The sequence below is a fragment of the Aphanomyces invadans genome (genome assembly GCF_000520115.1).
Source record: "Aphanomyces invadans strain NJM9701 unplaced genomic scaffold supercont1.62, whole genome shotgun sequence".
NCBI lineage: Eukaryota > Oomycota > Saprolegniomycetes > Saprolegniales > Verrucalvaceae > Aphanomyces > Aphanomyces invadans.
In genome coordinates this window covers 84,848-105,930 of record NW_008580207.1, presented here as the reverse complement: position 1 = coordinate 105,930, position 21,083 = coordinate 84,848, and the positions used below count along the sequence as shown (strand labels likewise).

The following is a 21,083-nucleotide window of genomic DNA, read 5'->3' as shown; positions in this document are numbered from 1 at the left end:
GTGTTGGCCGGAAGCATGTGAATATCCACGTTTGACAACTGCCCATCATAACGATGGGAGACGCATTGTCCAGTAGCAGCAAGACATGTCGGTTCTGTTGACGCATTGCCGTGTTGAAAGCTTCAATCCAGTGGGCTAACAATGTGCCGGTCATCCAGCCCTTCTTTGACGAGTCGTACTCGACACCCATGTCTGCCACAGTAGTTGGGCCAAAGCAACGGGGCTTCCTTGCATTTCCAATAAAGAGCAGCGGCCACTTGGACGAACCATCAGCATTGCTTGTCACCGCAACCGTGATCCGTTTCTTGACCTTCTTTCGCCCAGGAATGCCTTTTGTGCATACGGTCTTCGATGGGGTGGAACAGTAAAAGTACGCGGTCTCGTCGAGATTGTAAATGTCGCGCTTGTCGTAGCCGGATGTGACTGCCAGCAGGCTCCGTCTACCGTCTTCGACGGTACGCTCGCTTGCAGAGGCCGCTTCCCCATACACTCGGTGATGACTTGGGAGGGTCGCGTGAGAGGTTGAACGATTTGCGTGCCCATTGGCGCAGCGCGAGCCCTTTGACATGTGGATTTGCCACGTAGTATTCCACCAGAACCCACTTCTGCTCGATTGTCAGCCGAATCCGGGAAGTTGGTCATGGCATGTGATCGTCAGGTGGTTTGTGTCTGTTTCAAAATTCGAAAGGCCTCTACAATTTTATTGCTGGTTGCCTGACATGCATATAAATTTTGTGGGGTATAATGTTTTATTGGGTTCACTATCGCAGGGCACTACTTTCGAACTTGTTGATCTATAGAGCTGTTTTTGACCCAGAGTCTACTAAGTATTGAAGGTCACTTTCAACATGTTGCCAGCGACTCTTCCGACAAGTTGCTTGCCCATTCGGCTAGATAGCACAACGGTGCCAAATCGTTCTTCATGCTACCAAGTCCTTCCTCTGCGTGTGCCCTGCCTCCACAGCGACCATGCATGAGCACATGCATACTGGATCGATCCTGCTTGTTTGCGGGCATGTGTCGTGCACAGCAACGCGTGACATGATAGACGCGATGGGACACAGGTCCAACATGAATGGACATTTTCAATACGCAACACTTATGCAATCCCATGTCTCAAGCACACATCAAGGGAGTAAACCACCCGCGACACACATGAGGACTCCTTTGTCCAGGCGATGGGATGGGGGGTCGAGGGAGTGTTCAAAGCAGCAGCGCTTGGTAGCCCTCGTCGACGTCGACACCCTCGGCCATCTTGGCTTGACGCTTAGTCGCCGCGACTGCGACGGCCACCATGACGCCACCCACGACAGCCAGCATCGCAACGGACGACGTCGCGATGGGTTCGGACGAGGCCATCAAGGCAAGCACGCTTGGCGATCCCGCCGCCGGTCCCTCGCACCGCTTGATCGACTTGTCCGACTTGAGCGCTGTGCACGTCACCTTGCTCTTTTCGTCGGGGGAGTTGCAGCAGCTCAAATCCGCTTCTGGTTCAAGCACGACAGTCTTCGCCGCTCCATCGGCGGTCGTCGAGTACACGAGCGTTCCGCCGCACGCCTGGAACGGCGCTTGGACGAGCGGCGCCGTCTTCCCGCCAAAGTCGTTCCACGTGTTCGTACACGTGTCCTTGATGTACTGACCGTATCCATAGACCGAGTCTTGGTTGAATCGCGGGTAGTCGCAGTTGCGGAGCGTCACGACCTGCTTGCGGTGGCGCGTGGTGACGGCAGCGCCTGGCGCGTTCGATTGAAAGGTCAACTTGCACTGGGCCGTGGCGGTCGTCGTCGGCGCGTTCTCGAGCTTGACGGCAATTGCGACTTCCAGTCTCTCATCGCTCGACGTCTTGATCCACGACGTCGATTCCTTCGTGTTGTCGTATTGCCACGTGCAGTCAAAGCCCTTGAACTTCCACTGGATGCGGTGCTCGACGTCGTCAAGCGCCATGTTCGCCGCCGCATCCAAATCTGGCCCCGAGTTGCTGTCCGACTCATCGTCGTCGTCGTCGCCATACTTTTTGCGGCAGTACTCATACAAAACGTCGCCTTCGGCGCGGCGGTCATGGCACTCTTGCTTGGAAATTGCCGTGTTGCATTCGGTGTACCAAGACCAGCACCCACCCCAGCACTTTTCCGCGTCGCCATGGCCGTTTTTGACGTAGCATCGCTTGAGTGGATGACCGTTCTTGTCATTGGGGATGGCAGGGACGTCGGGGTGGAGCATGCTCTGGAACGGCTCCGACGTCGGGTCGTGCTTGAATTGAATCACTCCAAAGTCCGAGTCCTGCTCGTTGCATCCGGGCGTCGGGCTCGTCCAGAGCGTGCGGAACCACTGGTCCGCGCTCAGGATCTCGTGGCGGTGGACGAAGATCGTCCACATCTCTTCCAGGATCGTCCCGCAGTTCGTGAACGCCTCGATGTACAGCTTCGAGTTGTACTGGCGAAATGGCAACGCGGCCTTGTCCTTCGTGATCTGGACCCAGTTGCCGCCGTTCACCTTGGCGCGCCAAAACACAACATCCGACGCGGCGGCCTTGAACTCATTCTTGTACCCCTTGAGCAGCCCCACAACGCTCTCGTGCGTGCCGAGCTCGCTCGAGAACTTAAAGACCTTGTTCAAGTCGACTTCAAAGTCGCAGAACGTGTCAAACTTTAAGTCGTGGCTGTCGCACTTGGCGTCAAAGTACAGCGTCTTGTCGGCTTTGTCCAAACCCGTGCCGGGAAACACGCTCTGGGGGTCGTCCATGTACACGGGATTTTCGGCTTTCAGCGCAATCGACGCCGTCGCGAGCGACGTCGCTTGGAGCTGCAACTCATGCACGAACCTGCACATTTCGGATTCGTCGCCGACGCATGATTTTCGGCCAAATTCGACTTGGCGCGGGTACTTGGAGACGTCGGCGGCGCACGTGTACTTGGTGTACCATTCCTTAAGCCAGACGCCGTAGCCGCACGTGCGCGTGCATGTCGGGTGCGTCGGCCGCTGAAAGTACGGGTCCTTGGTGAGCGACCGCCACTCGACTGCCGTGAACCCTTGCGACAAGCACGTTGTCACATCGACCAGCGGATCCGACACGTCTTTGCTGTCCGCCTTGGTGTCCCCCGCAAGTTCATCGGACCAGCTCGTCTCGTCGAGAAAGTCACCAAACTGCATGGACACAGAGTCGCAACGGTTCGAGCTACACGCGTTGTTGGTCGCGCCCGTGCGATACGCGACCAACGCCTCTGCTTCCTTCTTGAACGCCGCGAGGTCCGCGACGTAAGTTCCTCGGATGACGTTCATACTGGAGCAACTCGCGGGCTTGGTGCCAGTCGGCCGCTGCTCGTCGTTGACGGCAATGCACGTCGGGCACACAGCAGGCTTGCCGATCGGCGTGTCGTAGTCGTACGCGCGCACCTCGACAAAGTACGTCCCAGGCACATGGCTGCCACCATTGGACCCAACCATGCCGTAGAGGAGCGAGGGGGCGTTCGTCTCAAAGTCCTTGTAGTCAAACTTGTTTGACGATCTCGTGAGCGTGTAGGTGTCCTCAGTGTCGGCCATGACATGGACTTCGATGCGGGGAACCTTCTCCGCGACAGTGAGCGCCGCATCCAGGTCGTAGTTGTAGCTGCTTCGTGGGTACGGAAAGGACAAGCCGGTGGTGTCGGCAAAGAGGTTGGGGAAGCATTGCGTCGCCGACTGGGTAAAGCCGTTCGTGTTGGGGGGGAAAGCGCCCTGGATGTCAAACAAAAACTGGTTCAACCCAGACGTGTCGGCTGGATTCTTCCAAACGCACGCCTTGGTCGAGGGAGGCCTGCCTTTGGGGTCGTCCTCGGGCAAGAACATTTCGGCGGCGAGGTCAGGCGCTGACGGCACGACACCGTCAGCACCTTTCATCATCCATTGGATGCGGGCATGGGCCACGCCGACCAACGCCGTCGACAGCGCAAAGCGATACATTTGTGGGTGACCTGCTTGAGGCGAAATCGAAAGTGGCCTCCACGGGCGGAACGGGCGACCGCGACTGTTGGGGCCTGTCGAAGAGGAGCTCACTGTTTCACCGGGCGTTTTTGTATCGATGGATTGGAATCGCCCCAAGTCCCCCCCCTGTCAGGATTCGCGAGGTCGACCTCGGCCGCCACATGCCGCGTAGCAGTAGGTGAAGCCGAAATTGGCGAGCTGTCGACGTTCGGCTTGCCAAGATTGCGCTGTGCTCCGTCCTTCCCATGCGATCGTTTTCCCTCGACGCGACGCTTGGCCCTTCAATCAAAACCGCCATTCACTGCATTCAATCACGCTGCACTTTTGTGCGACCCTTGAATGATCCCCGGTGGTTCGCAGCATACCAGCGCGCCGAAGTGCATCGATCTGTAGCAGCGATCCATCCTCGCGTGCATGCGCAGGCACCCGGCAAGGCATGGTCGCGACAGGATGGAAGGTGCGCCGTTGCATGCGAATGGAGGTCATGCTGAAGACCAGTACACTCTGTACGGCAAGTGCCCGTGAAACGCCGTCATACGTTGTAGACATGTGACCGTTCGACGTTGTTTGGGTTCGCTTTTGCCGTACGCGATGGTTTTTACTGGACCCGACGGCTGCGGAAACCGCTCGAACCAAGCACGACCCCACTCGAGGAGGTGATAGCTACTCACTTCACGGATGACGTCGTTACCCTGATGCCTGTACGTCGTGGAAGTAAAGTGCTCCTTCCCGTGCGCTGTTGTCAGTGGTTGCCGAGGTTTCGACCGATTCTAGAAGAACGCACGCTGTGCCGACGACTTTGTTGGATGTTTAAACGCATGGCAGGTTGCCATTTCAAACTAGGTGCGCCGTACACCTTTATATCAGCGCACGCAAACGACTGTGTCGACGTGGACGCTTGTCCTTCCGAACGGCACGTTTTCCCACAATTTGAAAAATATCGTGCGGGCTCGCTGACTTGAAAGCATCATCAGCCCAGCGTCAACCATCGGGGTCTCCACGCTGCATCCTCTCGTGAGCTCGACAAAGTAGCCTATGCGAACTGGCGCAGCAACGACGCGCGTACCTTCGCGACGTAAAGCCCCCCCCCCGCCGTCCCAACAGGAATGCGCTAGGACGTCATCGTGGCGGATGAGAGGCAAATCCCGCTGACAGTTGACTCGTGTGAAAGTGGCATTTCAGCATGTGACGTTTCCCGTCCAAGTTGAAGGCACCCAAAGATATCGTACGTCCGCGAATGTACGACGTTGTACGTCCATTCCCTTCGACAGATTGCCATAATAGGGTACAGCGGATGTAATGTGGCCAAGAACGGGTTGTGTTGGTGTTGTCGTCGGTCAACGTATCCGGATGCCATCCGGATATTCGGAAAGGCAAGACGAACGAGTAGCATTTGTCACGTTACACGCGAATTATTTTTCGTGACAAATTTATATTGGATATTTGTATATGAAATTCGGGCTTGTAAAAGAATTTTGGTTGGGACATCCGCCTGGCGCTCATTTTGCAAATCTCCGGCGGCACCACGGAACCGACGATGGCCGGCAGCAACTCGACGGAAGGATGGGTCGACGTCCAGAAGAACACATTTACGCGGGTAGGATGCAGGACACGATGCGCCATGAAGGAAGGGCTTGATGGAATGTGCTGATGTAGTGGGCGAACTCGCATCTGTCGAAAAAGCGCATGGAGATTGACGACCTGTACGAAGATCTCAAGGACGGTTTGCGCTTGATAGCCCTTTTACAGATTGTGTCTCGGCAACCTGTTGCCGCGGTATGTACAAACTAGCGATGGAAGGAATGCCGAGCGTGCAAGAAGAGAACGAGTTGGATCTCATGGTGGCCACGTTTTGTGTAGAAATACAACCGCAACCCGAAGATGCGCATTCAAAAGCTGGAAAATCTAAACTTGATCTTTGGCTTCATGGCGAAGAACAACATGACGATCACCAACATCGGGTCGTCGGACATTGTGGACGGCAACAGCAAGCTTGTGTTGGGGTACGTGACGTTGAGATGTATTTGCTGTCCACAAATTGATCTTGATGGTGACCACACACTAGCTTGATGTGGACGATTATCAAGAGTTACCAAGTTGGAGAAATCGCTGTCGACGGTGTGTCTGGCAAGGACGGACTCCTCTTGTGGGTCAAGCGATCGCTGACTGACTACCCCACCGTGGACGTGACCAACTTTACCTCAAGCTGGGCGAACGGCATGGCGTTTTGCGCGCTCATTCACAAGCACTACCCGACGGTAATCGATTTCGACAGCTTGTCCCCTGACAACGCTACGGAAAATGTTACCCTTGGTACGTTCACGTCGATCACACGTCGATATAACGATTGCTCACCCTCTGCCTCATTCGTAGCATTCAACTTGATGGAAGCCAAGTTTGGTATTCCCCAATTGCTCAACGTGGGCGATGTGGCTGGCAACCCCAAGCCCGATGACAAATCCATCATGACCTACGTGTCCCTGTTGTTCCAGGTGCCGCAACACACATCGACGCGAGTGTTCTGAAATGGGATTGTTTGCAGGAATTTGCGTCGGGGGTGCAAAAGAAGAAGGCCATCACGACAATTTGCAAGGCCGTGGCCATGGCCCAGCGCATTTCCGAGTGCAGAACTCAATACGAGACGTCCGCACCGACGCTCTTGGCATGGTACTCGGAAAAATGCCAAGCATGGACGGCTCCTGAACCAACTGCGTCGTTGAAGACGGGTACGGTGTCCCAAGCATGGTGGAAATGGATGCGAATGACGTCGTTTATTAGTTCAAGCGATGTTGCACCAATTCAACGAGTACAAGCGCAACGAACGACCCGAGTACGAAGCGTCGTTTGTCGAACTCGAAAGTACGGAGCATCCCGTCCCTGCCACACCGGTGTGCTTTTATGAAACTCAGGGGCACGTTGTATCCTGGTAGGTGTGATGGGTCGGTGGGTGGCGAGCTGCAAAAACAACCACCGCGACATCCCCAAGATGCATCCTTCCTTCGACTCGATCGCGCTCTTGCGCAAGCAGCTGCAAGAAGTCGAGGTCCAGTACGAGACAGCATGCCGGTCGCACATTTTGCAATGCCAGCATACTGGTGTGTTTGAACGCTGGACAGATACCTCGTCGGCGACCTCATCGTGTTGACTCTAGACGCGACGTTGAACTCGGTGCTGCTGGACTTGACGAAGCTGGAAGGCTGGCTCGACAAAGTGAACCAGGACTTTCCCGAAGAAACCGACAAGCCCGTCACCAACTCGGCCGATGCGGAAGAAGCGCTGGAAAGCATGCGCTTTTTCCACGAAGTCGAAGTCGGCCGATACCAGCAGCTCCTGACCCGCGTCGAAGTGGCCGTCGAAACCAAACTGGCGGGACAAACCACTGCCGTCGACGCGATTGCCCGCGTGGAAACGACCCGCGCAACGTTTGCGGTCACGTTGACGCGCATGCAAACGCTGCAAGAACGCATGAAGGACATGCTTGCGCACCAGCATCAAGTCGACGCTGTCGTGAAAGCCATGCGCTTGACGATCAAAACCCTCAAGAACGAAATCGAAATGCTCGATGAAAAGATCGACGCCCACAACGTGCATGCCGCCGTCGACGACTCGAGTGACCAAGAAGCCGCATTGACTGCGATGAAAGACGCGTTTTCGGCGGACGTGGCGCCGCTGGTCGAAGCCAACGTCGTGTCCGTGTACACTGCCGAGCTCGAATCCAAGCGCGACACGTTGGTCCGTGCCCATCGCGACACTGAATTGCAAACCCTCGACGCGTTCGCCCGGCGCGTCGATCGATTGATTGCAAAGCGCGATGCCAAGGTCGCCGAACTCGACCAGGCCGTCACCGACGCGCACCGTCGGGTGACGTTAAGCGTCGACTTTGCCAAGCTGGCCACGACCATGGTTGAGCACGCAGCGTCGATTTCAAACCAGGTGGGTTGGCCATGGGCAAGTGCCGTTTGTGACTCGAGTTTGTAGATCAATGCGGTCGACGGTTCCCTCGACGAGCAATTGGCGGCTCTCGTCGCGCTGGACACGACCGAAATGCACACCAAGGACGACCCGGCGCACTTGTGTGCAATCATGGACGAACTCGAAGTCGTCAACGAATCGCTCGAGTCGTTGCGCGTGTTTTCAAACCCGCACACGACCGAAACAATCCAGTCGTGCCGGGCCACGTTTGCATCGCTCCAGCAAGCGTTGATGGAGCGCCAGCAAGAACTGGAAAAGGAAATCGCGATGGACAAACTCGGCCACATCACGCCGGCGCAGCTCAACGAAGTCCAAGAAGTGTTCAACCACTTTGACTTGGACAAGGACGGCAAGTTGGCGCGCGACGAATTCATCATGGCGTGCAAGGGCCTTGGCTTTGACATGTCGGAGGAATCGTGCCACGACATGTTTGACAAACTCGACACGGACAAGAGCGACGAAATCGACTTGCGCGAGTTCAGCACGTTCTGTGCCGACCAGCTCCAGTCGGGGTCGACGCAGACCGACGTCCTCGCCGCATTTGAGATCTTGGCGCGGGACATGGCGATCACGCAAGACAAGCTGCACGAACACTTTGACGCGACCGTTCTCGAGTACCTCCTCAAGCACATGCCGCACATGATGCCGTCCAAGACGGAAGACAGCGACGACATCGCGATTCCCGACAAGTACGACTACAATGCGTTTGCGGCCGCTTTGTTCCAGTAGAGCTTCGACCCGTCAAAGGCATAAAGGTTGCTAGTTGCGACGATGGTACTACACAAAAACAACGAGAACGACGAGCTTGAATTTTCGTCCGAAGTCTTTCGTGCATGGCATCTATTGAAACCCGCGGCGTTCGAGGTCATCGCGGCCTTCTTCCTTGCCGACAACCACAGCGCGCCGCACGACCGTCTCGTTGGCCAAATGCGTCGCTGCGACGCGCATGAGATCCGCGCGGGTGACTTGGAGCAGTTGCGACCGACGCACTTGCAGCATGTCGTACGTAAAGCCCCTCGTAAAGAGTCCTTTGCCCTGATGCGAAACCACCATTGCATGACGACGACACACGGCGGCAATTCCAAAAAATACCTTGGCAGACGGGGCCTGCGGCGCATCGATGCCCGAAAACGTCGCGAGCAGCGCTTGGTTCACGTCCGCGTCGGTAAACTTGCCGTCGACAGCGTACCGCACCGCGTCTTCGTACGCTTCAAACGTTTGGGTCGTGTGCGGGTCAAAGTACGAACTCATCGTAAACACTCCCTCGCCCTACCGTCGTCGTCAGCCCACCAAAACGAGTGCATGAACGACTCAACTCGCCACACACGATGCCGAAGCCCTCGTTGAATTTCAACGGCACGGATTGCAATCGACTGAAAAGATTTTCACTCGACCAACACGTGCGGGCCGTGTGCGTCATGGTCGGCATAGAACATGCCCGCGAATGCGACGCGGATTTCAAACTGCATCCACCCAGACGAATGCCGAAAATCGAGTCGATACATACCTGAGCAGCGCTGCAGCCGTATGCCCCGCCCCGCTCCCGGACGTGCTGATGCAAGTGGCACGACGACAGCACTTGGCCCAAGACCGACAGTGGCGCGTGGTCCGCATGAAACAACGGAACGCTTGCAAACGACAGCACGTTAAAGTTGACCGCGATGGGGTATCCAAAGAAGGCCTTGTCTGGTACGACGGCAGCGTCCGGGCCGGTGGGCAGTCCCAACGCCGCGACGACGTCGTCGAGCTTGAAATGTGCGTCTGAAGAAAGTTGCCACGTCATGTTGGCCAGGTGGGTGTCGACTTGGTTGATCAAGGACGGCTCCGTCACAACACTGAGTTGCATGCGGTGTCGGCGAAAGCAAATTCCGGCCAGGTGGCGAAAGATCGACGCGAGCGCTTCCAACGCCGCCGGGTCCGCTTCGACGGCATCGACCCAACGCTGCAGCGCGTCCATCGATGTCAATCCACGGGCTCGTTCGGACAACACGGCGTGGGACGTCATTCCCAATTGAGCGCGGTACCCAGCCAAGGCATGGCCGCTGGACGCGATGCTGGCATTCGCCGACGCCGACGCACTCACAAGAAGCGATTTGATCTGCTGCAAGTTGTCCGGCGACGTGTATTGCGTGTCCGAGAAGAGTTGCTCGAGCAACGACAGCGTCGACGAGATATGGTGCGGTAGACACAGCGATTCCACGACAAGCGACTCGGCATGCGCGTCGATGTCATGCGTGTCTGACAAGCAAATGTCAGCACGATAACCCATCCTTGACAACTTTGGTGTGCTCACCCGGCAGGATCAAGTGACTACAGCTGACGCCGCCACTGACGGTCTGCAACACTGTGCCAATGTCGTAGAATGCGTGTTTGGACGTCCCGAGTTGCCCCAGCATCGCTGAAAACAACGGGAGGAACCAGCGGAGGTCGGATGGGACGTCTGCCGTGTCAAACTTCATGCGAATGTACCTAGAAATTCCATGCTTGCCGCAAGACGCATCGAGGACGGGCGTACGTGATTTCGTTGGTCGTTTGCGGCACAAACTGCGCGCCAGTGTCCGCTGACGTTGATACGTCCAGCCGCGGCTGCAAGCGCGGAATGTCTTGCACCGTCAAGGTCGGGAGGCAGTCGACGTTGGGCACTTGCTGTTGATGTTCTGCCAACACCTTTGCTTGGGACGCGATGGCGTTTTTGTCGTCGTCCGACAAGTTGGCAGCCATCTCGTCCAATGTACGACGCTCTTTGGCTTCTTGCTCCGACACGAACGACGTGGACGGGGTCATGAGGAGCGCGACGCTCGTGGCCAAGTGAGGCTGCACAATGTACTTGTCCAGCATGTCTTGAAGGTATCGTGGGTTGGCCGCCATCTAACAAAGACGTGGATGCCTCGATCGACCGTGGTAGGGGGCAGGCACACGTACTTCGTTGTGAAATCGATCCAACACTGGGTTGATCGACAGGTTGTCCAGGTAGTCGCCACGGTGACACCAAGTGCTCGTCACGGCGCGCAACAGGGACATGCCAAAACGACCGACAATGTGCTTCTGGCTCAACTCGATCTACGAGCGCTGGTAAACACGGACAAGTGTCAAAGGCAGAGAGACGTACTTGATGCAAGACAGCGTCGATTCGAGCTTGGTCAAATCCATCTCGCACAACGTCCTTCAACGTTGCGTCGATCGTGGCCTTGATCGTGTCGAGGTCATCAAAGCCTACCCCCCCATCATGTTTCACACAATCGTCGAGCGCCACAACAAACACGTCACACAGGCAAGAGGATGAAAGCACACAAGGCAGCGAGACACGGGCAGTTCAGGGCGGAGTTTGAAACCCAAGGTTGAGAAACACGTTTCACTCGAGCGGACCAGCATGCGCGATCCATTCATGCATACCTTCGACTCCCACCCCAAACGACGGGTTCAGAGTCGACGTGTCCAAGCCCGTGCCGGCGGCAAAGTCGACGGCCAGCTCGGACGTGATGAGTGCTTGGTAGAGTGGCGCCGACGGGCCGTTTAAGAGCAAGTACGACAGGAGCCGAAGCACAAAGCACTCGAACGAGTCTGTGCTGAGCAAGCCAGGCACAATGTGGGCGCGGCACCACTTGGTTTGGGACGCGGCCGTGGGGCTAACTCCTACACGTTTGCGTGAGATGCGTGCTATCGACGTTGCACTGAGTAACCCAAAACTGTCAGCCCACAGGTCGTCGATTCAACTCGCGTACCGTCATCGGGACCGGTGATGTGGCGCTCAGAAGAGGTCGGCGCGACGCCCTCAGGGAGTGGACTAATTATTACCGGCGGGACAGAGTCCGATGCGTCGAACTGGGACAGCACCGTCTTGTCGATCGTTTCCAAGTGGTCCTCCAGCGCAAAGTTCCCGTACGAGTAAAACAAGCAGTTGGACGGATGGTACTTGGACCGGTGGAACGCGACCAACTCGTCGTACGTGAGCGATGTCAAGTCGGTGGAAGGATCGCCGCCGCTCAGGTGCTGGTAGATTGTGCCTTGCATGAGATCTTGTTGCAACCGCGTCGAAAAAAGGTTCTGGCTGTCGGACATGACCCCTTTCATCTCGTTCAGCACAACCCCTTTGAACTGGAGCGTCGAATTATCATCACTCCACTCGACGCGATGGCCTTCCTGGGAGAAATCCAACGGGTGCAACGTCGGGAAGAAGACAGCGTCCAAGTACACGCCCAGGAGGTTCTCAAAGTCCTTGGCATTTGTCGTCGCAAACGGATACATCGTGTGATCGTTGGCAGTCATCGCGTTCATGAAGTTGTTTAAACTGCGCTTGAGCATGTTGAAGAACGGGTCACGCACCGGGTAGCGCTTCGAGCCGCATAGCACAAGGTGTTCCAGCTGAATACGACAGAATGCATGAAATGCATGAAGAAAGAGGGTGGACTGGACGAATCGAATGACGTACAATGTGTGCAATGCCGTTCGACGAGTATGGCGGCGTCCGAAAGTTGATACTACATGTGCACATAACATACAACGATCCCGGCACAAGTGGGAAGAAGGTTCATCCCCGTCAAAGACGATAGCACGCGCGAAATGGTGCATTATGTCTTACCTGAAGACATTGTTTGAATCCACAGTGTCGATGTGGAGGTACTCTGCTTTCGTCGCAACATGCTGGAGTTGCACCGCGGTCACCGAGTACTCTGGGACAAGTTGCTTCTTGAGTACTTCAAACCCGTGGATCACCGATCCAACTTCGTATCGTTGGGTCGATGGTGCTGCTAGCGAGGATGGCGGTGTTGACAGAAAGCGGCGCCGAAATGTCGCCTTCAACGTCGTCGCCGCTGCGGGCCGGTGTTTGATGGCGCGCCACATTCTTCGAATAAGCGAGTGGTCGAGTCCAACTCAAAACGTCTTGGGAAAATACCCAAACTGCCCATGAAGCGGTGGCCACGAAGGAAATTTCCTAAGGAAATATCCAAATTGTGTCCAATGTAATAGATAATTCATTTCTCATTTATTAGGTGTTCAAACGATTGTCGAATAAATTGTCTTACTTCGACCATTGGTTGGAGCAAACTGAATAAATGATTTCTTTAAAGTTGGTGTCCCCATGGATTTTTGTGTGTTTACGTTGAACGGCATTTCGACGTTTGCGCCGCCGATCCAAGATGCTCAAGGAAGAAGATCCATTGATTGAACTCATCCGGGAATGGATCATGGCGCCAATTGACGAGTCTGCGGGGCTGCAGCTGTCGACACTGGAAGTGTTTGCGCTGGTCGAGGACATGATCAACGAACACGTCGCGTCACCGCAAGGTTCTCGCTTGAAAAAGTACATCCCCAAGGTCAAGCGGATGTTCATGCGCATCAACCTCATGGACGCCGTGCACGCGTACGATGCAGTGACGCACTTTTCACGACGCAAACGGGTACCTCCGACCTTCAAGGATGTTCGACACATTCTCAACCTCGCCACGGTATGGAGAATGTGGATGCTCCTTGCTTGTTTCTTGATGGTTTTTGCACAGATTCGTGCAATTGCACCAACTCTAAAGCTTGTGACGTTTGATGCCGATGACACGATCTACGCTGACGGCGGGTCCATCAGGTACAGACTTGTGTGCTACATCTGTGATTGTCGAGAGGTTGATTCATTTCGTGGATGGGACAGTGAATCGTCGGATATGGTGACTGTGATCGTCGAGTTGCTGAAGAAGGGATTGGTCGTGTCGTTGGTCACAGCAGCAGGGTATCCAGGCGAGCCGCAGCGATATGAAGCGCGACTTCGTGGGGTAGGTCCGTCGTCCGATTCCGCAAGTGAAAGCGAATTCCATGCCAACAAATGTTTATTGCAGATTCTCGACGCATTGGCCAAGTTGCCTGATGAATGCCAGGCGCGATTCTTGGTACAATCTCATGGAAGGACGCTTTGATTCTCATTGTGCCTCGTTGCTTTGTGTCAGGTGATGGGTGGGGAATGCAACTACCTCCATGTGACATCGCGAGACGTGGAGACTGGAGTGGTGTCGTTGCGTGTGGTGGATCCCGCGGAATGGAAAGATGGGCGCGGACAGCGTTGGGACCAATTCGAAGTTGACCAGCTGCTGGATTTGGCACAGGTGAGTTGATCTTTGGCATGCCTTGCTGGATTACCATGCCGTGCCTTTGCATGCCATTGTGACTGGAAACTGTGAGAAAAAGTCCAAAGTTTTCGGTCCGACATGGATTCGTATTGTCCAGCGATGTGGACACATTCGTTGGTGTGCATAGTTTCTTGCCTTGACTGATCTTGTGTTTGCCCAGTCGACATTGGAAGAGATGGTGGCGTTGCTGGACATGCCGGCCAAGATTCTCCGAAAGGAACGTGCCGTGGGGATTTACAACCCCACGGACAAACGCTTCGTGTACGAGAACTTGGAAGAAATTGCGCTGACCGTGCAGCATGTCCTTCGACACTCCACGATTCCGCATTGCGCGTTCAACGGCGGGAACGACGTGTGGGTAGACATTGGCAACAAGGCCCTGGGCATCTCGGCCCTCCAACACTACGTGGTGCGACTGGTCGCTGGCTCCAAGGTTCGAGCGTCGATCGTACGGTGCCTTGGTGGATCCAAATGGGAAAAAAACTTGTAGGAACTGGAGGGTTTTGAGTGCCTTCATGTAGGCGATCGATTCACGCGCACCGGTTGGTTTCATGCAAAGCTGGCAACAGCAGTGCACTGACGGATCTCGTGATGCAGGGAACGACACACTGTCACGAGATGTGGCGTCGACGGTGTGGGTGTCTAACCCCGAGGAAACAGCAGTCCTCGTCAAGATGCTCCTCCCCTTGCTCTGAAGCTACGCCGCGCCATTGCGACATTATTCCAGGTACCTGACCCGTCGCATGGCTTTACTTCGCAGGGGATCCATTAAATATAAAAACACACGATCCCATGAAAAAAGACATCACGTGCTTTCAAACCCGACGGATGGGGAGGCGCCTCGGCGCGTGTGCTCTTCTCTCCTGGCCGGCACGATCCTTCAGGCACGAGCTGAAGATCACCAGACTCTACCGAGCTCTGTGGCGGAAGGCAGCGGCGAGAGAACGGGCTGTGGTCGATCCGACGAGGGTGCAGCGCAACAAAGCAATCCACGAGCACAGTACGCCTTGTGACGGAAGCCCCCACCACCACGAACACGGCTCCGTCGGAATTTCTTCAACAAGTTCATCGGTGTCGAGTGGCCAAGCGGTTGCAGGGGCCGCCCAAGTCGAGCCGAATACGGATCGATTCGATGGCGCAGCTGGAATGTCCAGAGGTCGCTGGCGAAACAAGTCAACGGAACGTAGCGTTCCTATGGGTGTCGATACGATCGTGCCACCTACAAAAGAGCGAGCGCAGTCGACACCTTGCTTGTCTCTTGGCAAGGGCCAGTGCCGTCGACTTCAACTTCCTCCGTCGTTTGGTATCTATATCCACCGACAAGCGTCGCAACACCAAGCTCCCCCGCCTGGTACAACATCTCGACAGGGATCGCTCTGGCTACGATCACGTTGGGGCACGTCCTGGCCATGTCGATGCCGCTGGGCCGCCCCCTCTTCAAAGCACCCACCAGGTTCGTCTTCAACTTTTCGCGAGTCCACCGCATCGTGTCCTCCGGCTGCGTGCTCAGACATCGTTCCAGAACACTCGGCACATGGGTGCGTGTGGTTGACGGGCCATGGACATTTCAATCATGTGAAATTACAACCGCACGAGCTTCGGGTTGCCGAGACGTTCCCCGGCGACGTAATGGTCGTTTCCATCCACGCCGCGACCGACCGTGTTCAGCCACCCATCACCAGCGTCTACAACGTCGGGGACGCGTGGTGGCGGCAAATGGGATGCCTAGCGACTGGTTCCAGCAGCAGCAAAGCGTTCTTGGTTGAAGTAGAATGATGGCCTGGCGAATCTTGCGCAGCCAATACAGCGGAAACGATCGAAATTTTACGTACGGTAGCTGAACCACTCGTGTCAAGCCCATCGCAACGACGACCGTGGCGCCGGTCTGCCTGCCCACTCGGTTGGAGCGACCCAGGCTCGGAAGTTCAACTTTCACGGCATAGTGCCACGTCACAGCTGGACCTGTGGCCGAGGCTCGACACAGCCGTCGCCGACGCGGGGCCGTGCGTGCGATTCGATATTTACGCCGGTGCTGGCCATTCCTTCGGCCGACAACTGCCGCCGCCGCCACCACGACGACGCACCGCTGCCTCCATGCCACCGCCGCCCGTACATCGTATCAAGCTACCGCAAGATCTGTAACGATGATCCGGGGTCCGATTTCCGCCAATCCGGATGCATGTTGAAACGAACGAGCCAATCCAATCGCGCGAATCCTGGAAACAGCATCCACGAGGTAGTAATGGCGCAGCCCCACGCGTACCTGGCAGAGCCTGCGACGGTCGTCGGCCCGGAACCGCCCTGAACTCCTCGTGTTTGGACATCTGCACCACTCGACGTTGGGCGTTGACTGGACTGCGCTCATTTCACCATGTTTTGGCAGGTAGGATGGGCATCCGACCAGTCTAGACCAAGCCGACTGGGCGTGTAGAGTGCAGAGAAGAAGCTGTTTGCCGCTATTGCCAAAGGCAAGGAGGCCAAGACTCGAAAGTACATAGCCAAGTGCGACCCGAACATCGTGAACGAGGTAGCACGGCAACGATCCATGATCAACTGACGTGGCGAGCCCAGGACGGTTGGACCCCGTTGCACGCATCGAGCCACCATGGCCACGTCGACATCACAAACTACCTCGTCAACTTGAACAATGCCGACGTCGACCTCAGAGACGACGTACGTGACCATGCTATGTTCCTCCTGTCCGAGATGTCGTCGAGTAGAAAGGTCGCACGCCGCTCTACTTGGCGAGTGAAGCTGGCCATGCCCAAGTCGTCCAGCTTCTACTAGAGAGCACGGTCAAAGCAAAGCCGGACATCGCGACCGACGTACGTTCCGTGTGTCGGTAGGTCGTGCAAACGTGGCTAACGACTTCGAAAATCGCGCAGGGAGGCATGGGGCCATTGCACGTTGCGTGCTGGCACGGACATTTGAAAGTCGTCAAGGTCTTGGTTGCCGCAAAGTGCAACATCAACCTTCCTGCATGTGTACGCCGCCCGCAGCGATTCTTGAGGCGAGGCTGACACGGACATCGTGTAGCTCGGCTCGACGCCGCTCGACATGGCGGCGTCTCGGGGCCAACTCGACGTCGTACAATTCCTCGTCCAGAATAAAGTCAACGTCCTAGCGCTGAACAATGTACACACAGCATCGTGTGGCCGCGAGCGAGCATGCCTCTCATCATGGCCTGTATTCGGTGTAGAACGGGTGGACGGCGCTGCACACCGCGAGCTGGTGGGGTCACGTCGACGTCGTGCGGTACCTCATGCAAATCTGCGACCCATCCCAAAAGACACACGTGCGTCGTGCCCCATCGATTTTGACGTCGATGGCCTCTGACCTATTGTCGTTAGGCCGGGAATACCGCGCTGGATTTGGCTGTCGAACACCGGCGACACGATGTCGTGAGCGTATTGCAAGCGAAGGAAGACTCTCAACTCGTACGTGCCCCCGAATGTCCTCGCGCCGAGCGCTGACTTGGTTGACCTCTCCTGCAGTCCCTCTTTGATGCGGCAAGGCTCGGACGTGTGTACTTAGTTCGAAAACTCCTGCACACGGCAAGCCAGCTAAACGAGGTTCGGACGACAAGCCCCATGACACGGCTTGGTCGACTACATGGTTTGGGGTTTTGATGGATAGAATGGATGGACAGCGTTGCACGTGGCATGCGCAAACGGTCATGTGGATGTCGTCGCGGTGCTCCATCGAAGCATCGACATCAACGCGCAAACCAAGGCACGCTTCTCGACGCTCATCGAGCAGCACGTTGAACTCGACCCCCTTGTCTCGATAGGACGGCGCGACTCCGCTATATGTCGCCGCCGGCAATGGCCACTTGAATGTGGTGCAGGCGCTCGTCACCAAGCTGGCCGCTGCCGTCTCGCTCGGGCCAGCGGTACGACACACGATGGAGTTGGTATTCCGTGAGCTCAATGGACTGCGTGTTTAGAGTGGATGGACTCCGCTGCACATTGCAAGCTCCAAGGGATATGTCGACGTCGTGCGGTATCTCGTGACGGTGATTCCGCTGGAGACCACCACAAATGTACGACCGATCGTCGAATGCACAACGTGATTCAGTCGGTAGCACGGGTCGACGGCGCTGCATCTGGCAGCAGCATACGGCAAAGCGAACGTCGTGCAATACTTGTTGTCGAAGCGAGCGCCCGTGGATGCAGTCGATATGGTACAGCCTCGAGGTTGACATGCGCGGCTTTAATTTGACGTGGCGTTGCGTGTAGAACGGGTGCAGCGCTCTACACGACGCGTGTGCGAACGGTCACGTGGACGTCGTGCAACTCCTACTCGCCAACCACGCCGGGATGAACCTGCGAAACCATGTACATTCGAGCCGCGCTTGCCTCGAATACAGAATCCATGGACGACTCTTTTAACTAGAACGGCCAGTCGCCACTGTATCAAGCCGCCCAGCAAGGACGAGTTGGCGTCGTGCGGGCGCTTCTGGACCACAACGCTGCCATTGGGATCACCACCAACGTATGTCCCATCAACATTTCTCGAATACGGTCCTGACAAGCGCCGTCTAGACCGGATGGACGGCGTTGCACGACGCGTGCGCCAATGGCCACTTGGACGTCGTTCAGGTGCTCGTGCCATTCATGGACATCAACGTTCGCACACATGTACGAGGCCTCTCCTTGACCATGTATTTGTGTTGACTGGTCCTTTAGGATGGTGGGGCCACTCCACTCTATGTGGCCGCTGGCAACGGCCGCCTCTCGATCGTAAAGTACCTCCTCGAGCAGCGGGCAAACCCCCTTGTCGCGTCCAAGGTCCGCCATTTCTTCTTGTTCGTGGAACCGCTGACGACGACTGCATCAGATCGGATGGACGCCACTCCACTCGGCATGCTACAATGGTCATGTCGATGTTGCCCAAGAACTCGTGGCTTGCATGGGCGAAGGCCAGCTGAATTTGGCAACCAAGGTTGGTCAAACATCGTTAGCTCCTCCTTCTCAATCCGTCTCTAGTCTGGTGCCACACCAGTGTACGTGGCAGCTGGGAACGGCCAACTCGCCGTCGTTCAATACCTGCTCGGGAGCTTCAAGTCCGCTATCAGCCTCACGTTTCCAAACGTACGTGTCGGCAGGTGACCTACCATTGACGCATGAGCAATCTCTCCAGGCCACGTCAACCCCCCTCCACCGCGCCGCGGCGAGCGGTCATGCCGATGTTGTGTCGTTCTTGGCCGAACACATGGACATCAACACCCGCACGTCGGTAAGCGCGCTTGTCATCGTGACGTCGCTCGATCCTGTTGCGCGCGAGGGCATCCGATTCACATTTTCACCTAGGACGGGCAAACGGCCATGCACAAAGCGGCACAGTACGGCCACGCGCCGGTCGTCGCAGCTCTCATGCGCTGTGGGATCAACTACGAGCTCGTTTCGCACGTACGTCACGCCAAACTGAGCAAGGCGTGCGTGGGTTGACGTGTGCATTAGTCGGGGTGGAGTCCTCTGCACAGCGCGGCGTGGGGCGGCCACTTGGACGTGGCAAGGCTCCTCGTGAACCACATCGACGTGGACATTCAAACGGACGGTGGAGCGACGCCGTTGTACGTGGCCGCAGGGCGCAACCACGACGCGATGGCAGTGTACCTCCTGGCCAAGAACGCAAACGTAACGTTGCCTACAAATGTAAGCACAACCACGACGTAGTCGACGACTCACGGATGCTGTTGGGGCGGCGCAGATCGGGTGGAGCCCACTGCATGTGGCGTGTTCTCTCGGGCACTTTCGCGTCGCGCTACATATAGCGGAATATGTCAACCCTCGGCTGTGCGGCAGCGTACGATTCGTGGCACAAGGCGGACTCGGTCGGCCTGACACCATGTTTGTCAATAGCTTCGGTGGAATGCGTCCAAGCAAGCGTATCTGCATGGGACCGCCGACGTGCGCTGCGCGATGGAGGCCAAGATATCTGCAACCCTCGCCATGAAACGCAACGTTGTGCCAAAGTACCACATGCCGACGAAGGAGCTATTTGACGATGACGACGAAGAATGGGAGCGCGGCAGTGAACTGACGACGGAAGGCACAATGTACTCGCTGGACGAAGTATGCCCGTCGTCGATCGGTTTCCACGTTGTCATCCTCACGCGATGGAATAGGATGGATTATGATGAACCCCGTCGATGCGGCGGCAATGCATATTTATTCCCGACATGATATGAACATGGAAGCATCACGCTCGAGTTCTCTGTTGTTCGCTACTTCAAGCATCACGCATCCAGAACTACGCTGCCAACGCACACCATCCACCGACGCTCTATGGACCCAAATTCCTCTGCGTTCCTGTATCTACAGCAGGACGGAGCTGCACACGGCTTTTTTCGGGCCACCGGAGACGGAACAAGGACGTGTGAAAGATGTGAATACGAGGTTTTCTGGTCAGGCTCGATCGACCTGGCGCTCGTGTGCGCGAGTCCGTCGAGGACGTCAAGCGCCGACCGACTCGTCGAACGCACCACGCAAGTGGTGGACATCCTTTCCACGAGCCTCTCGACTCACAACCTTTGTTCCAGGGCTAGTTGAGAGCGTCGACCTCGCCACGAGCCATTACATCTTTGCACAACGAGCTCAACGAACGTCTTCATGGGGTTCCAAGACAAAGGAGTCGTATGGGGCGACTGCGCGGCGTCACGGACCGCGGCGCTGGATTGCGGGTGCTTTCAACGAGAAGTCAATATTTCAATATTTGAATATTCAACACGCGCCAGAAATATTTTTTGCCATAGACGGTACAGAGTACGTAAGGTATGGTGCGCGAAATAATTATTTATTTGCTCACATGAAAATCTTGGTTTTGCGGAGAAGTCCTGACAAAAATTGCAGACAAATTCTGCTAACGTTAAGTTGAATTCCTTGTGAGAGCATTCTGGAAAATTCAGTTTCAAACTTCCCTGTGAAAAATGCTCTGCTATAAAGAATATTACTTTTCAGATTACAATTTGCAGAATGGACACCACGATGACCATCATGGCCATGCTTGGGCTGATGGCTCACCTATCCACCGAAA

General features: G+C 56.0%; 6 protein-coding genes across 7 annotated transcripts in view; 3 read left to right on the top strand and 3 right to left on the bottom strand.

Moving 5' to 3' along the window:
• The window catches only part of H310_14160 (hypothetical protein), a gene marked incomplete at both ends in the record, with an annotated part of 2,272 nt that extends 1,704 nt beyond the window's left edge, over window positions 1-568 (bottom strand). Inside the window, one exon of the mRNA XM_008881958.1 lies at window positions 86-568. Coding sequence (XP_008880180.1) covers window positions 86-568 — 483 coding nt within the window. The remainder of the gene's footprint in view (window positions 1-85) is intronic.
• A 488-nt stretch (window positions 569-1,056) lies between these two features.
• H310_14159 (hypothetical protein) lies at window positions 1,057-3,939 on the bottom strand (the record flags this gene model as incomplete). Its single annotated transcript, XM_008881957.1, has 1 exon — window positions 1,057-3,939. One exon carries the CDS (start codon window positions 3,937-3,939, stop codon window positions 1,204-1,206), a length of 2,736 nt encoding a protein of 911 aa, XP_008880179.1. The 3' UTR covers window positions 1,057-1,203.
• Window positions 3,940-5,473: 1,534 nt separating this feature from the next.
• Window positions 5,474-8,844, top strand: H310_14158 (hypothetical protein). Its single transcript, XM_008881956.1, has 10 exons — window positions 5,474-5,557; window positions 5,617-5,736; window positions 5,821-5,963; window positions 6,026-6,273; window positions 6,334-6,452; window positions 6,503-6,686; window positions 6,739-6,819; window positions 6,891-7,055; window positions 7,112-7,893; window positions 7,939-8,844. Exons 1-10 carry the CDS (start codon window positions 5,498-5,500, stop codon window positions 8,659-8,661), a joined length of 2,625 nt encoding a protein of 874 aa, XP_008880178.1. The 5' UTR covers window positions 5,474-5,497; the 3' UTR covers window positions 8,662-8,844.
• Window positions 8,721-12,774, bottom strand: H310_14157 (the record flags this gene model as incomplete). Of its 2 annotated transcripts, none has more annotated exons than XM_008881954.1 (11): window positions 8,721-8,967; window positions 9,025-9,201; window positions 9,249-10,170; window positions 10,226-10,401; window positions 10,448-10,800; window positions 10,855-10,992; window positions 11,042-11,145; window positions 11,326-11,565; window positions 11,655-12,294; window positions 12,362-12,410; window positions 12,512-12,774. In XM_008881954.1, the coding sequence occupies 10 exons, from the start codon at window positions 12,772-12,774 to the stop codon at window positions 9,180-9,182; spliced, it is 2,907 nt and encodes a 968-aa protein (XP_008880176.1). In that variant the 3' UTR covers window positions 8,721-8,967; window positions 9,025-9,179. The 2 variants fall into 2 exon arrangements, with proteins under 2 accessions (XP_008880176.1, XP_008880177.1); XM_008881955.1 differs by having other exon boundaries at window positions 9,440-10,170.
• Window positions 12,775-13,070: 296 nt separating this feature from the next.
• Window positions 13,071-14,740, top strand: H310_14156 (hypothetical protein; the record flags this gene model as incomplete). The annotated part of the gene is made up of 8 exons (XM_008881953.1): window positions 13,071-13,379; window positions 13,431-13,510; window positions 13,574-13,694; window positions 13,758-13,808; window positions 13,866-14,021; window positions 14,206-14,478; window positions 14,536-14,587; window positions 14,643-14,740. The coding sequence occupies 8 exons, from the start codon at window positions 13,071-13,073 to the stop codon at window positions 14,738-14,740; spliced, it is 1,140 nt and encodes a 379-aa protein (XP_008880175.1).
• Window positions 14,741-16,416: 1,676 nt separating this feature from the next.
• On the top strand, window positions 16,417-20,187 carry H310_14155 (hypothetical protein; the record flags this gene model as incomplete). The annotated part of the gene is made up of 25 exons (XM_008881952.1): window positions 16,417-16,428; window positions 16,477-16,572; window positions 16,617-16,718; window positions 16,766-16,870; window positions 16,931-17,029; window positions 17,082-17,180; window positions 17,245-17,340; window positions 17,396-17,482; window positions 17,540-17,617; window positions 17,682-17,777; window positions 17,836-17,937; window positions 17,992-18,087; window positions 18,130-18,228; window positions 18,284-18,382; window positions 18,441-18,539; window positions 18,590-18,685; window positions 18,734-18,835; window positions 18,885-18,989; window positions 19,034-19,138; window positions 19,188-19,283; window positions 19,358-19,456; window positions 19,508-19,702; window positions 19,758-19,853; window positions 19,910-20,122; window positions 20,176-20,187. 25 exons carry the CDS (start codon window positions 16,417-16,419, stop codon window positions 20,185-20,187), a joined length of 2,484 nt encoding a protein of 827 aa, XP_008880174.1.
• Window positions 20,188-21,083: the final 896 nt, after the last annotated feature.